The sequence below is a fragment of the Pseudonaja textilis genome, chromosome 5 (genome assembly GCF_049901715.1).
Source record: "Pseudonaja textilis isolate UNSWEBS1 chromosome 5, rPseTex1.2, whole genome shotgun sequence".
NCBI classification, from domain to species: Eukaryota; Metazoa; Chordata; class Lepidosauria; order Squamata; family Elapidae; genus Pseudonaja; species Pseudonaja textilis.
This window is the reverse complement of record NC_141994.1, coordinates 46,319,061-46,335,980: the sequence shown is the minus strand read 5'-3', so window position 1 is coordinate 46,335,980 and position 16,920 is coordinate 46,319,061. Positions and strand designations below refer to the sequence as shown.

General features: G+C 35.6%; 1 protein-coding gene across 1 annotated transcript in view; it reads left to right on the top strand.

Moving 5' to 3' along the window:
- The window catches only part of EP300 (EP300 lysine acetyltransferase), a 92,123-nt gene that overhangs the window by 61,501 nt on the left and 13,702 nt on the right, over window positions 1–16,920 (top strand). Inside the window, exons 15-23 of the mRNA XM_026696867.2 lie at window positions 281–475; window positions 1,198–1,354; window positions 1,711–1,829; window positions 3,332–3,571; window positions 4,886–4,974; window positions 6,660–6,740; window positions 8,492–8,548; window positions 10,104–10,181; window positions 12,382–12,449. Of these exons, the coding sequence (XP_026552652.1) occupies window positions 281–475; window positions 1,198–1,354; window positions 1,711–1,829; window positions 3,332–3,571; window positions 4,886–4,974; window positions 6,660–6,740; window positions 8,492–8,548; window positions 10,104–10,181; window positions 12,382–12,449 (1,084 nt within the window). The remainder of the gene's footprint in view (window positions 1–280; window positions 476–1,197; window positions 1,355–1,710; window positions 1,830–3,331; window positions 3,572–4,885; window positions 4,975–6,659; window positions 6,741–8,491; window positions 8,549–10,103; window positions 10,182–12,381; window positions 12,450–16,920) is intronic.

The following is a 16,920-nucleotide window of genomic DNA, read 5'->3' as shown; positions in this document are numbered from 1 at the left end:
TTTAGTGGAATTTAATAATATGAAACACAATTTCATCAGCTTAATTCTAATGACCCATGTTTGAAGAAATAAACAGCTGTAAAATAATGGGATGCTTCCATGATAGACAAGTATAAGCTAATGTTAAATTTATTGTACAGCATCTCTTTTGTTCAGGTAGAAAGCGATGCAAGAGCTAACATAATTTAAAAACACAAAAGAAAGCAAAAAATAAATTTAGTAAAGTCATGTGGCTTCACTCTTTATAATCTGGTTTTATTGGGGTTTTTTTCTTTTCTAGCTTTCACAGCCTGGTGCAAATATTGATGGGCAGGTATCAAATCCACCATCCACCAGCAGTGCAGATGTAAACATTCAGCAAGCTGCCCCTGAGCAGCAGCAACAGCAGCAAACTTTACCTGAAAGTAAAAAGGAGGTTAAAATGGAAGAGGAGGACTCTGAACACACAGATCATCAAATAGATGAGAAACCAGAGGTGACTAAAGGATGATAAAGTTAGGCATATCTGGAAATCAGTAGTTTGGAAGAGGATGCTTTACTAATTCCACCGTTCTGACTAGTTGGCTAAGAAATAGAACTAAAATGCTTTATAAACTGAAAAACTCAATGGGCAGGTTTTCTTTGTGTCTCTTGCTGACGTTAGGTCCAATACCAGCAACAGGATCATGAATACTTATATAGATACATTGAAATAAAAACATGCCATCATACAGGAAAGTGAGTTTCTCCTTTTAATATAACCTGATTCTGTATTCAGAATATGAAAGTCTTGAAAAAGTACTTTAGTCAAGGAGAACAAATGAAAAATAATGAAGAGATAATGGTGATCTAACTAAATTTAGATTATCTACAATATTGGGTAGATCAAAAGGTTATATCTTGATACTTTGGATTTCATGTTTCATCAGCCATAGTGACTATAGCCAACGGCAATTATTGTAATCCAGAATATATCGGAGATACAATTCTGCACATCTCTTAGCCTACATGCACTATAAGGCTGCATTTGATTGTGGCCAGATCTGTGCATGTATCATGGCCATACATGTAATTTATGTGTTTTATATGCCCTTTCCTATAGATTCAGAGGGAATATATTTCTATCAATATTGACAATACAAAAATATCGATACAGAAGAGAATATCTTAAACTGATACAATATACATGTAATGTTAAATTTACCTACTGTTTTTCAGATTAAAGTAGAACCCTTAGCAGATGAATGTAAATCTGAACCAATGCAACAGGAGGAAAAGAAACCAGAAATGAAGCAAGAAGTAAAGGAAGAAGAGGAAAGGCCTAGTACTCCAGGTACCCAGTCTTCACCAGCTTCTGGACAGTCAAAGAGAAAAAGTAAGTCAATTTGGGGGTTTTTTGGCCATCATCATATGGAGGCAAAGTCATTTTCTTAAACTGAGATTTGAATTTATGTTTAACATTTTGGTATCAGAAATGCTTTTTCAGAAATGTCTTATCGGTTAGAAGAAATATCTATGAAATACAGCTGTTTAATATTAGAAAAACAGAATACATTGTAGAAATTAACCTTACAATAATCCTAGTCCTAATATCGAAGTCTAGATTGATAAATTCTGTCCAACATTGGAAACTGAATACTGACACTGCACTTAAAGGATTGTTTGGATCTTAAAATAGGTAACTAATCTGGTTGGTATGTTGCCTTCAATCTTCCATAACTTTTTTCAAAGTTTTCAAGCCAGAAGAGTTGAGACAGGCACTTATGCCAACTTTGGAGGCACTGTATCGCCAGGACCCAGAATCCCTTCCTTTCCGGCAGCCTGTGGATCCTCAACTATTAGGAATTCCTGTAAGTGCATTTTTAAAAAATTCTTCTTGTCTTAACATGTCTTTATATTGCCTTGCTTAATTCTAAATGGGATTGGAATTTCCATCATTAATCAATGCATTCATTAGGCAAAACATTGCTTAGCAGTGGCAATTTTGGTAGTCGCAGTTGCCGTGCTTCTCCTGCCCTGCCACTCTGACCTCCACTTCAAATTCCTCCACATGCCTATTACTTCTGATCTGTGTCCTTTTGATCACCTGCATTCCACCACTGCCCACTGCCTTCATGAGGCAGCTGGTGGTCATATTCAGCCTTCCTGCAGACTCATGTGGCCAGCAGCTGTCTTGCAAAGCACCTGGCTGGGGGTTCTTCATCAACAGTAAGAGGAAGAAGACAGTGAAGCTCAGCTGGGGTAATGAGATGCAGGACGGCAGGGACAGTGGAGGGCAAGTGGCCAAAAGGGCACAGATATGTAGGCTGAGATAGGTGGGTGGAGGAATTTGAAGCACAGCCTATGGTCATAAGATCATCCTGTGGTAGTAAAGGTAGGTGGGCTGTCAAGTGCCCAAATTTTGAACACATGACTGTGAGGATACCAGCTGTAACTTTGATAACTGATTGCCAACATCGTTAATAGAGTTGCAAGCCCAAAAAGAATATGCAATGCTGGCACTTCCTTGAGGTTTTGGGATGGGCTTGTTTGGCTGAGGAATGAGGTATTGATATTTATTTTATTCAATTTATATTGTCACCTGCTTGATAAGTAATTGGGCAGGTAATAAAGGATTTAAAAGATCAAAATACATGTTAAAAGCCCAGGCATGGCACCAGAGACAGTAACTCACATACTTCACATGAAAGCAAGTTCATATTGCACCCTGGCCCAGTGCCAGCGAGAAGAACCAAGTCTTCAAAGCCTTCAAAATTAATACGGTCAAGAGCATCCAGATTTTAGAAGTAGGTGCAGCTGCTGCTCCAAGATAAGACATACCTCCTGGATCCCATAAAGTGACACTGTAGAGTAGGTGGAACCTGCTTCATGCCAACCTTATCTGATCTTGTTGAAATAGCAGAGATACAGGTAATCCTCAACTTTTGATCACAATTGAGCCCCAAATGTCTGTTGTTGAGACATTTGTTAAGTGAGTTTTGCCCCATTTTACAACCTTTCTTGCCACTGTTAAGTGAATCACTGCAGTTGGTAACTTAGTAACCTGGTTGTTAGGTGAATCACATTTTTCAGTGCCCTTGTAACTTTGAACAGTCACTAAATGAATTGTTGTAAGTTTAGAACTACCCATAATTGGAGAGAGACAGTCCCACAAATATTCAGGCCTTGTGCCATGTAGAGTTTTATGGTAATTATTTATGCTGCTTGATCTGGATTAGCTGTAGCTTCTTAGTGGACCTCAAGGACAACCCAGTGTACAGTGCTTTGAATTGTCCAATGACAAGTTAAAGGGGGGGAATGTCCAATATTTGGATTGAAGATTCAAAAGCATAATTTATTGATGTCTTGGCAGGATTACTTTGATATAGTAAGGAACCCCATGGATCTTTCTACTATCAAGAGAAAGCTTGATACAGGACAGTACCAGGAACCTTGGCAATATGTGGATGATATTTGGCTTATGTTCAATAATGCCTGGCTTTACAATCGTAAAACATCTAGAGTGTACAAGTACTGCTCCAAGTTGGCAGAGGTTTTTGAGCAAGAAATTGATCCAGTTATGCAGAGCCTCGGCTACTGCTGTGGAAGAAAGGTAAGGAAGGAACTATGGTAATAGGTGAGAAAATTATTAAGATAACTGAATACCTAGTTCTAAGAATTGTGCTTATATTGATTGTAAATATAAATATCCAGATGTGAAGTAGCATTCTGCAAATGTCTCTTTCCTATAACTGTTTTTATCTTCAGCTTTTTACAATGTTGAAAAGTGAATTTTAAAAAGTTTATCTTACAACTTATAACAATTATAACTTGAATATTGTTCAGTAACCATAAGATTAAATTATTGTAAAGTAGTAATTAAATATGGTTATGGACAGTACTCAAGTCCATATACTCAGTACACAATACAATATTTAAGTAAAATTGGGTAACAACACTTAATAAGTAAACAAAAGAATATTTTAAAGGAAATTTAAATTGTATTCTGTACCAGAGAATTGATTTCCCTGGAAATGAATATCCCACGTGTTCTTGGAAATCTTGTAATGGGACAAGATTTCTAGGTGAAAAAATAACGGATTTCTATTCAATAAAATGTAATCCTGGGAATTAAGTACTTAAGTAACCCTCAATTTATAAGCACAAGTGAGCCCAATTTGTTGTTGCTAGCCAAAGCAATTGTTAAGTGAGTTTTGTCTCATTTTATGAGCTTTTTTTGCCACAGTTGTTAAATGAATCACTGTAGTTGTAAAGTGAATTGTGTGAATCATTAAGTGAATCTGGCTTCTCCCATTGACTTTGCTTGTCAGAAGCCAGCTGGGAAGGTTATAAATGGTGATTATATTACCCTGGGATGGCGCAATGGTCATAAGTACATAACAGGCACCCAAATTTGGATCACATGACCATGAAAATGCAACGGTTGTAACTGTAGAAACTAGTCATAAATCACATTTTTCAGTTCCATTGTAACTTTGAACAGTCATTAAACAAATTATTTAAGTCAAGGACTATGTTGTGAATCCTCATCAGGTTTGTATTGATGGCAGAAATCATTTGTAAATGTAGACAGTGTTGGTTTTAATCCACCAAAAGAATTTCTTAGGCAGTAAATTTTCACTGCATCAACACCCAGTTGTATCTGCACAAATGCTTAAAAATATAAAACTGGTTTTCGTCATTTGTTAACCACACAGCCGTCGAAGATTTATGAGCCTACGCAGAGCATCACTCAAAATCTTCCAAAGCAATTTGGTTGAAGCAGTTTGATGCAAAACAATGCTCCCCTTTGTATTTGTCCTACTGGGTGTGGTCTGTGTCTTCCCACTTAATTTCAGTCTGCAATACTACTTGATATTCTTATAAATTTCATATGTTAGTAAGCAACCTGTCCCTCTCGTTGCAGTTGGAATTTTCACCACAAACTTTATGTTGTTATGGCAAGCAATTATGCACAATTCCACGAGATGCTACATATTACAGTTATCAAAACAGGTAAGAAAATAATAATGTACCTACTCACTGTTTTTTGCTTAAACTTTTCTGTTTAAATCATTGTCACATTAACAGCAGCAAAATGAATCTGTGTGGTTTAAAAAATAAATTGAAAGTAGATGCTTATTATGTCACAGTTCAGTTTTCATAACTAAGACATAACTAATGTATGTCAAATACTGTTGCTTAACAACTGGATTAGTTCAAGGTCCACCTGGTTTGGAGTTCCAGCAAACACAAGATGTTGTATACTCTACTGATGCGCCTTCAGTAATATGTGTGTATGAATGAGTGTGTATGTGTATATGTCTATTGCGATGATTTAATCTTTTTGGATATGCAAGAGATAAAGATTTTCTCTTCCGTTAAACCAAAGGATTGTCATCTGTTTTGGGTTTCTTCGAGAAGTGATGAATTTTGTTTCAAACACAAAAAATATTTAATGTATTTTTGCAGCTATATACTTTCAGTTAATATGTCAGTTTTTTTACTTCAAGGAAAAGTTATTTTTTAACTTTTAATCTGCATGCCATATTCAGATTGTTACTTGTAATAAAGAGTTGCTGTTCAAAGCCAAAATCTTTTTAGTAAATGGCACCATGTCTTGATTTTCTGAATGCCCAAGCTGATAATATAGCATTACCAATGTATATGATTTCCTTTTATTACACACTAGAAGAAAAGCAGTGGGAAAGTGACTTGTATGATTCATTCCTTAGCAATTACAGATGTGATAGTGTTGTTTTTATTTTGCTTTAAAATATTGTCACAATTTTGGAGGGTTTGTGTAGTTGTTTTGGTTTTGGTTTTCTTTTGTGTTTGTGCGCCCTTCCTGAAGCAATAGAGAGACAGCAGTTTCTATACGCTCTTGAGCGTAGTTCAAACCCAAATCAAATGAAGATGGAATCCTCTTAATACAACAGCTATTCCAGACACCCAAATTTATGGACTTCACCTGTTAAGAATGTACAATATGCAGCTGCTTGCTATTGCATCTAACATTTCAACAAATCATGAATAATTGGATAAAAATTATTCAAATAACTCCTATAAAGAGTTATTGCAAACAAATATTTAAGTATATGCTCCATAAACATTTAAGCATTTTCAGGATAGTTTATTTTCATGCCTATCCTGCTCTTTCATATTAGATGTGAAGAAAGTTGCTAACTTGATGCAGCTGCGAAGCAGCAGTTGCACTTCTTTTTTCTTCATTTTGATTGGTAATTGAGCATGGGTATACTTAACCAAATACATTTTGTTTGCTATAATTTGCTGCTTGTAATCCCATTTGAGAGATTTAATGCTAATCTGTGCTTTGCCTTGGCTTTCTGCTTTGTGTTGTCCTGTCTTGCTTCTGTGTTTTTGTTTTTTGTCCTGAAAATCCCATTTCTTTGTTTGTATGTATATTTTTATTTCTCCTTCATGCTTGTCGTTGTCTGCACTTGGCTTTGATTGCAAAAAAACAACCCAAAACAAAAACAAAAACAAAAAAAACAAAACAACCAATATCAAACTCTGGGTCCCATAAATCTTCATCATTGAATGTCCCTGTCGTCGTTGATGACCTGCTCTCTGCTCCCGTCCCCCTCCTTGGCCTGCTGTGATTGGTGACTTCGTTGCTTGGCTTGGGCTGTGTTGTGTGGACGGAACAGTTCACCCAAATATGGCCTTCTTGCCGACAGGTATCATTTCTGTGAGAAGTGCTTCAACGAAATCCAAGGGGAAAGCGTTTCTTTGGGGGATGATCCATCACAACCACAAACGTGAGTAATTGTGTCCTCTTTTAATAATATTTAACTCTCAGAAGTTACAATTATGTTATTAGCAAACCTATCAGGATGTACTTCCTATATCTTTTTGAAAAAGCCATGTTTCAGTAAAAAGTTTTACTTGAAAAGATAAACCTCAAAGTGAGAGATTTGAGAACAAATTCTTACTTCAGATCAAGGTGGAATAATTAACAATGTTTTATTAAATATATATGGAAAGTGCAGAAATACTTCTAATACTAAAGCTTTTAATTCTATAACTGTAAAATGATTTTGCTGTACAAAATGGTTCATAATAAAGCCACAAAGTTAAAAAAAAAAAAGCTTAGATATGGAATAATTATATAATTATATTTTGTTTAAATTATCTCATTTTTAAATACTGATCTACAAGTTCTTATAGTTTCAAGTGCTATATTTCTACTCGTTTTGTCCTAATAAATTCCTCCGTTACTGAGCAATGTTTAGCGAAGCAGTAGTATCAATATTTCTAGTGTACTATGAATTTTCCATAGGTGGTGTCTTGAAATAACTATATTTTGGCAATATTACATTTATAAAACAATCAAAATAAAAATATAATGCTACAATAAACTCTAAATGTTAAGAAATGATGGGATTGTAAATTCTTTAATCCTTTTTTTATTTTACTGGGGAAAATGAAAACAGCTGAAATAAATATTTATCAAGGTGTATATTTCTCTTCCAACAAATGAATTATTTCTTTATATAATTTTTTAGTTCATAGAAAGTGCTAAAACTCTTATCACTGTGTTCCTAAAAGCTATTTTATTACACTTTTGTAACTATACCAAATTTAGCAGACATAATTGTAAACTAGGTTGTATTCTGAAATGGTAAATATTTTCCAGAAAGAGTTTACCAATGTCAAAAGGTGATAGGAAACTAACCAGACAATCATGCTGAGGCAACAATTATGTAATCTGAGTTTACTGCCTTCTAAAATTCCTGATTTTGGAGGAACTTATCTGTTAGAAAGGATTTGCAACATTTTTTCATGTAGCTTTTATTTTAGGCCATAGAAGTTAAGCCACTGGTTCAAATTGTGCTTGTTATTAGTTAGCTTTCTAGTCTTACAGTTTATAATGATTTATATGTGACCTTAATCATGAGAAATTCTGGATCAGCTGGAATTTCTGAACCTCACACAATTACCTTGTACTAATGTGTAAATTTTTTTAAAAAGTATAAATTATGGCATTCTTGGCTTTTTTTTATATAAGAAATTATCTTGAGTTGTGTATGGGTAACTGTGTCCTGACTTCTCTATCAAGAAATGAGATGTGATAAAGAAGCCTGATTGATGTAACCAGTAGGTTGTGTTAAGCAACTGAACATGTTTGAAAATGAGTGTATTCTATATCTCCTGTATGACCCTCTGCCAGCCATGAGATAGGTAGTTTACAAATATAGGTGGTTTTTATGCCTTATTAGGAAGAAAAATTCTGGAGTTTCTTGTCAGATTGTTAAATGATGTGAGTACCTTCTCAGGTCGGAACCAGTGTCTAAATCCACCAGTTGTTTCTTTGAAAGTATTAGCTTGGGATACTATTATCATCTTGTTCAATTCACGCCTTTCCTTTATTCCCAAAACATTCTTAAAAAGTGGTATGTTTGAAGATCCTACATACTTAAATGTCAATGTGTCTGCTGCAGATCTAAAACTGTTTTATTATGTTAATGTCCATCTTCATACAACTAAAATTGTCCATTTCTCTCCTCAGCACAATAAATAAAGATCAGTTTTCAAAAAGAAAAAATGATACACTGGATCCAGAACAGTAAGTGATACTGGAGCAGCTAAATTTGTATCTTGAGAACAAACAAATTTGTTACCAATTTGTTATTGTTTATTTTTGCTTTGGGACTGAAAAATATTGATTGCTTTATTTGATAATACAGGTAGTCCTCGGTTAATGACTGACCTATTTAGTGACTGATCAAAGTTACAGCAGTTTGAACACTTGGTCTTCAAACTTAAAGCCATTGCAATGTCCTGCACTTATATGATCGCCATTTGGACACTTTGTAGTCTGTACAAATTTATAACCCATTTCACCATCCTATATGAACTTCATAGCTGGCTTGTGACAAGCAATTAATAGAGAAATCAGCATTAAAATCCCAAGTTGTGGTCATGTGTCACCAACCATGGGTTATTTGTTTAATTACAAAGTAACTGACATAAATCTGGCATGGTAATATTTTCTTAACTATTAACATCTTTTAGCAATGGCGTTTCCAGTCCCAATACTTATTAAGTGAGGATCCATTTTTGAAACTTTCCTTTCATCATAAACATTTAACTAGTTTTTCTAAAAATACTCATTCATCTTTCCCTCTCCTCTTATATATGTAAATATATGTAAATATAAATATATGTAAATAGGTAGAAAACATACTATATAAAGCTATGTTGGAGCCTGAGGTACTTTTCCCCCCCCCCCTTTTTTTTGGATTTTTATTTTTAAATCTACATCAACATCAATACATGAACAGTGTGGCATCTGGGTATCATTCATTTTGATACAAGTAGCAATATTAATATTTGTTACATTAGTCAAATGTATGTAATCCTAGTATTAATATGCATGTTTGTTTTAAAGTAGTTATTCAATATTTCAATGTTCCATTTTAATGCCAATCACAATATTATTTGAGCATAGTTAATGCTCAACCTCTAATCTTTCCATCTAGTTATTGCTTTTATTATATTAAAAATATGTATGCTAATATTCCCTGTTTCCTATTTCTACATCTATTCTAGCTTCTAGTCAGGCCACCATAATTAATCCTAATGTTAATACATCTGTTTATATTAAGATATAGTCCATATTATTTAGTTATTCAATGTTTCAATATGCCATTCTAGTGCCAATCACCATATTGTTTAAGCATACATAATAATACCATCTTTCAACTTCTAATCTTTCCATCTAGCTATTGCTTTATATAAAAGTGTATATTCTTATTTCTACCTCTATTCTAGTTTTTAAACAGGCTATCATTAGAAAAAAAAATTCCTTTCTATCCTTCATCTCTTGTCCATTTTAATACAATTCTTACTCATTTTTTAGCTTGCTGAGGTACTTTTTTTTTAATGGCACAGTGTAGAATTCATTTCTCAAATCTCTTAGTATGTGTGAGAAAACATTTCAGTTTTAAATGATATTTTGTACTTCAAGATACTTTTTATATGTTTTTGATTAAAGTTACATATACAGAACTCTATAGGTTTAAAGAACAAATAGATTTTGTCACATTGCATTATTCCTGAAACATTTTAAAATAACTTTCAGCTGTTTTTTTAGTGCTTATGACTCTTTTCTGTTCTAGATTTGTTGAATGCATTGAATGTGGAAGAAAGATGCATCAGATTTGTGTACTTCACAATGAAATAATCTGGCCATCTGGGTATGCTGCTTTTCCTTTTGTGTTTATTTACAATTGTAAAAAATTACAAATGATATTTGAAAAAGATGCTAATGGTAAAGTTTATTGTAGTTCCATGTTTCTTTGATAACTCTCTAAATAGATTAACAAAGTTTTGATGTGATTTTATTTATTTAAAACTTTAATATAGCTGCCTTCTTACAGCAAACTCTGGGCAGTACCCAACCAAAAATTAAAACAACATCAATAATAAAACCACATAATGTATGTATCTATTAAAGCCATAAACAAAAAATCTGGTTCCAAAATTAAGTTTCACCATTGGGTCCTTTGATAAATCCTCTTATCCAGCGATCACCAACCGGTGGGCTGTGGCCCACTGGTGGGCTGTGAGAAAATTTTGGTGGGCCGCAGAGAAATCTCACCCCCAAAGCACCCCCCCAAAGCAATTAATCCAGGCTGCGCAGAAACATAAGGCTGCGCCGCCCACATGGCCCGTGGGAACCCTCCCCGCCCACTCACTCCTTACCCGACAAACTTGCCTGCTAAATTGCTATTTTTCCTTTTTCCAACCATCAGGTGTTCTGCTGTGCCGGGAGATTTAGATTAGCTAGGAAGCAGGAAATGGTTGGATTTCTTGCTTTCTAGCTAATCTTTAGATCTTCGGCTCTGCTTTTAAGTACAGCCAAACCTCCCTTAGGACTGAAGGTTATATTGTTCAGTGCAGACTCACAGCAAGCAAATTTGAGAGACTGAGCTAGCCGATGGCAGATAGATAGATCACTGAATGATTCTGTGAGCAACTCAATCTGCCTGCCTGCTTTGCCTGATTTTGGGTAAAAATTGTTCTTTTTAAATAAAAAAATTCAATGTTTATATAAATATAATATGTATATACAAGCCTTGCCCAGCCAGTCACATGACCACCAAACCACACCCACAAATCAGGCCATGCCCACAGAACCAGTTAGTGGTCCCTGAAATTTCAATTATGAGCTTGATGGTCCCTGAGGTCCAAAAGGTTGGCGACTCCTGCTCTTATCTACTTCACCCTGTCCCAAAATCTGAGTGAATAGTCAGGTGTTTAATGCTTTTTGGAAAGGAGGGAAGTCCCTGCCAAACTTCAAGGGGAAAGGTTTTTCATAGGGCAGGGGCTGCCATGGAAAAGACACACTTCCTAGACCCCATAAAATGCTATTGTTTAAGGGAAGGGGCTAGGGGCTAGAAGTGTGCTCACACTATTTGATCTGTTAGAATGGGTAGATGTCCTTAGGGAGAGACAGTCACACTGATAACCTGGTCTATGCCATATGGGGCTTTAAAGGTAACCAACACCTTGAATTGTATTCAGAAGGAAACCAGGAACCAGTGCAGCTTGCACAGCAAAGAAGCACCTATTATTGTGTGTGTAACAACATTCTGGACCAGTTGTAACTTTCAACTGATCTTCAAACTGCAACCCTAAGTAGAGTACATTGCAATAATCCAAACAGAAACTGACCAAGGCATGAGTGAGCGACCATGAGCAAGATATTAGTATGGATATTTAATTTAGTTTTAGTTTCCATGCACAATTTCTTTAAAATTCCAGTGAGGACAAGGTGTGTCCAACCTGGCATTTCATGAGGCAGTTGCTGTATCTACACTAGGTATTGCAAGGAAATTCCCATGCACAGTCTGGGGAAGAAAGCCCTATAGTGCCAGCAGCTGCTTTGCAAAGGGCCTGGCCAGACAAGCTTGATCAATAGCAGAGTCAAGAAGTTGGCAAAGATCAGCTAAAGCAGCAAGGCCCTTGGTGTGCAGCGGGCCAAAACAACATAGATGAGAGGGTGATGTGGGGGAGCGTTGAAGTGCCCCTGTGGTGGTAAGTGTAGGTGGGCTGCAACAATTGTTGATCAAGTGACTACGGGGGCACTGCAGTGGTTATAACTTCAGGGACTAGTTGTAAGTCTCTTTGTTCAGCCTCACTGTAACTTCAAACAGTTGTTGAACGAATAGTCGTTATGCCAATGACAACCTGTAATGATGATATTACTATACCAAGTGAAATCTGATGTTCTGCTCAGATTGTGATATACAGCAAGTCTAATTTAGGCTGTTCAGTAACAGTTTGCAATCCATGTTTAATAATTAGTATATACTAGAAAATGCAGAAGAGATATTTTTATAGAAATATTTTAATAATTACGTTAGGAATTTAAATTATTTTCTTCTGTTGTAGCTTTGTCTGTGATGGCTGCCTAAAAAAATCAGGACGAACTCGAAGAGAGAACAAATTTTCTGCCAGAAGTAAGTAGATTGGTGCATTTCTCATATTTATTTCTATTTGCTTTTTTAAATAGATTTTAAAATGTTTTATTCCTTCTATTAATGCCAAAGCAGTTTAAAGATAAAAAATGATAATGAAATCGATATAAAAATGTAGAATAGAAAAGTATAGAAATATAGGAAAGTAGAATAAAAACAACATTCTGGAGCAGCCAAATAAAACTATTCTAGCAAGCCTGACGTAGTATTTCCCAAAGCCTTTTGTAAGAAGAGTTTCACTCAGGAGAGAGTTCTGTGATCTGACAGAGACTTCAGATATTTGACATACAGAAGGATATCCACTATTCTAAACAGATAGCTAGATTTGAAGAAGTTGCAAGTAGTCCTTAATGTACAACCATAATTGATCTTGGAATTATGGTCATGTCATTGTGGTCATAAATCAAGGTACCCACATGACCAGCAGTAATTTTCTATCCTTTTTCTGTGAGGGTTGTTACGTGAACTCATTCATTTCAATAGGGCAGTTTTTGTCAGGCAAAAACTATCATAAATGTGGGTCATGTGATTTTGGAATGCCATGAATGGTCATAAAGCTGACCCCACCTAACATACGGTCTTATGACTGTGGGGGAAGGACAGCGTAACCAATTTATAACAGCCAGCGGTGCTTTACCAACATAAAGCACCATTCTGTGGTCCTAGTAACTTCAAATAATCATAAAATGAACAGTCACTAAGTAAGGATAACTTGTATTGTTTGGGGAATTAGTCCCATTGTTTTCAATGAATTCTATTAACAAATTATGTTTTAGGGCTTTCATCCTTACTAACATTGTATGGCATAAACATTATCCATCCTTTTTTATAACATGCACTGGAGAAAAAGAATTGCAGTATGTTCATCTGATCAACAATTCCAATACTGAATTTCAATAGTATTGCTCTTTGAGAAACATATGTCTAATAAATTAGAGGTTTATTATTGATTATTTTATAATTTAAAAACCTGATAAACATAAAAATCTTTCAACTATTGATAACCTGCCACGACAAGATATATTTGGAAACTTAGTTCTTGAAAAATGGAAAATATTAACTTCAAGATAACAATCCAGGGAAGTTTATTTTTCAACTCCTGCATTCAGATGACCCCAGTCACTGACCCCAATCTGATTGTTCTGGTTTGAACATCTTCCTCAATTTAGGCTAGAACAAACTCATTGGATTGCTTATATATTCTAGATGAGTTTCCTTTTTTTGCTGAGGAAGTAAAGTATATCAAATGTCCTTTGGCAACAGCTTGGACATGTCCTTTTTTGTCAAAAAGTTTTTTTTTATTTTTTAATTATTTAAATACATCTTTGCGAGAATAGTGTGGTTTCAGGTGTTTTACATTTTAAATCAATCATATCCATAATCACAAATACAACTTTCCAACATCACTTCATTATCTATTATCATTTTTTATCTTTATATTCTCATAAATTACTTTGTATCAGCCTCTTTATTTTTTACTCATTCTCTATCTTCCTTAATCATATATTCTACATGTTTACAATTTAATCTATTCATATCATTAAACATTCAACATTCAATTTATCATCTTAATTTATGGTTATCCCTTCTCTAATTTCCTTAATCATATATTCTTGTAATCGCCATGTTTATATTATCAAATCTGTAACAATATATCCTCATTACTTTATACAAATGGATAACAAAATATTAATTCATTAAAAATATATTAATCAAATACTAATTTCCTTAATCATGTATTCTTATGCTCATCATGTTTATGATTTCATACCATTCTTTAAGCATTTAAAAATTCCATCTTAATTTATATCATACCCTATTATGTTCCCCCAATATGACTTTTACCACAGTTGTTTATATTTTATTTTCTATATGTTTCCTTCCCTCTAACATCTCATTTTTACACAAATATCATTTTCTCTTACCCAATAAATTCAAGCTTATATAATTACCTCATTATCTTATATATATATATATAAATAACAAAATATATAATTCATTAAAAATATTATCCTACCTCAAAGTTATATCTATTCTCTTTCAGACTCCACATAACATTTCTTTTCATATCTTAACGATTAATCATTTATATCTTATATAAACATTTCTATCTTACTTAATTAATCCATTATAAATTCTTATTTTCATCACTATTACATTAACATTATTCCTTCTTGTTCTTATTCTTAATCCCAATTCCTCAAAGTCTATAATATATATTTTTACTACCAATATACCTCTTCATGTGGAGTCTCCCTCCTTTCCATTTCTAACCATTATCTCTAAGTCTTTCTTTTATGTGAATTCGCCGTTTCTTTGCTTGCTTACCATTTATTATCATCTTTTGGCTTTTTCCCTTAATCCTTCCTATATTTATCATCATTTTCTTATATTTTCTCTCCCATTTCACAAATTTACCCCCACCCTTTTTTGATCTCTTCTCTATATTTCCCTAACCATTTATCAGCATTCCAATCTCAATACCCCCAATATCATTAATATCTCATGTTCAACTTCTTTTTTCTTCTTCTGTATTATTTGTTGTTCCTTTTGTTCCGTTTCACTGTTTCCTCTTTCTTCTAGTTCCTCCTGCTCCTTTGTTCTTTCTCCTTCTCCTGCTACCGTCGTCATTTCTAAATTTTCTTCTATATTCTATTTTAGTGCAGGGGTTGCCAACCTTTTGGACCTCAGTGTCATGCCCCTGTCGGAATCTGATTTGGAGGGGGAGGCCGAGCAGCTGACAGGAAGTGAGAGTGTGGCTCCGTTGGCTGTGGAAAAAACTGGGGAAGGGCAAAGGCCGGCTGGGCCGAGCAGGGGAGAGATAGAGCAAGGGAGAGGGAATTTGGAGGAAGACCCAGGCCCACCCCCTCTTCATCCTAGGGCACACAGGGAAGAATGAAGAAGAGAGCAATGTGAGTTGTGTGGCTTATGGGGGAGGAAAGAGCCCTGATTCCCTTCATTAGCTGCAGTTGGGAACACAGTGTTTTAAAAGGGAGGCTGCACATAGCAAAGTTGTTGGGAGCAAATCGTGAATTATCTGGCATCGTCGAGGTTTATCTGGGTTCCTGGGGTCTTCCCAACTGTATGTGGTTTGCTGGGCTTTCAAGTCTGCAATTCCTTCTCCTACACTGTCAAGTTAATTACTGCAGCATGGTTTGTGTGGATTTTTATTTACAGTTTGTATGTACTTTGTTTTTGGACTGAATTTCTTCCACTTAAAGACTGTTCTTGGGAAAGTTTTTTTTCTCCAGCCGAAGGTAACCTGGACATTGGGGACAAAGTTGGGAGGTATTAAGGGGACACTTCTTGGTTATTTGACTTGTTGCCTTTGTGCCACGCCCTGGGTCATCACACTCAGGGACCACCAAACTCATAATTTTAAATCCCGCGAACCAGAGACCCTGGGAAAATCCCCCCAAAAAGTCTGCAGGAAAATTCCCCATCTTGTCCTACCGATTGATCATTCTATATTTGGGATTGCTCCATTCTCAGGGGGGGAGAGAGAGACTTTTGGCTTCATGCAAGGAAAGCAGCCTTTCTTTCTCTCTCCCAAATTCCACCAGAAGTGATTCTCTGCCAGCGCAGCCTCTTGGATCAGGATGTCTTACAGGGTCCCAAAGACTCATTTGTAGCAGAGTTTGGGGGAGAGAAAGAAAGACTTTTGCTGTTTTCCTTGTGTGCAGCCAAAAGCAGAAGAAGAAAGAAGTAGAAAGAAGCAGACCGGTGGCCAGGCCAGGCGAGTGGGGCAAGTTCCCCCCCCCGCCCTTACCCCCCCTGCCTTCACTACCTTGTTTTGTTCGCAGTGCAAGCGACGCAAGCCTTGTGTTCCCGCGCAGCCTGGATTAATTGCTTTGGGGGTGATATTTCTCTGTGGACCACCAAAATTTTCTCACAGACCACCAGTGGTCCCCGGCCCACTGGTTGGCAACCACTATTTTAGAGCATATATCCAACATTCTATCCTACATCTCATTCATGGCTCAAATGTGCATCTTTATTTCTTTGTATATATGACTCATCAGCAAGTGGCACTTTTAATCCAGTTTCACAGCCACTCCTTTTCCGTTTCTTTATTTAGCTTCACCAGTTTTAAAAATATTATTTCTCTTTAAAACAATTGTTTCCAGCATTCAAATTAATGCCTTCCATTGCCAAATCCTGTCCGATCGCCAATTCCAAATTAATATTCTTCCAAATTAATTCCTTTTCAAATTTAAAGTTTTTTTAAAAGAACTCTTTGTATTTCCCAATTTCTTCTATCTTCCATACGCCGCTAACGCAATTCTTTATTCTTCTGTTATAGTTGTTTGGGGTAGTACAAATAAAGTAGATTCTTCTCACCCTTCTCCAAACACCATTCCCAATCTCCACTCTAGCGCTGCACTTAGATGTTCCTCGGCTGTCCCAACTTTGTAGTGTCCATCTTGACATGCTCTTCTCTCCATTGTAGCGT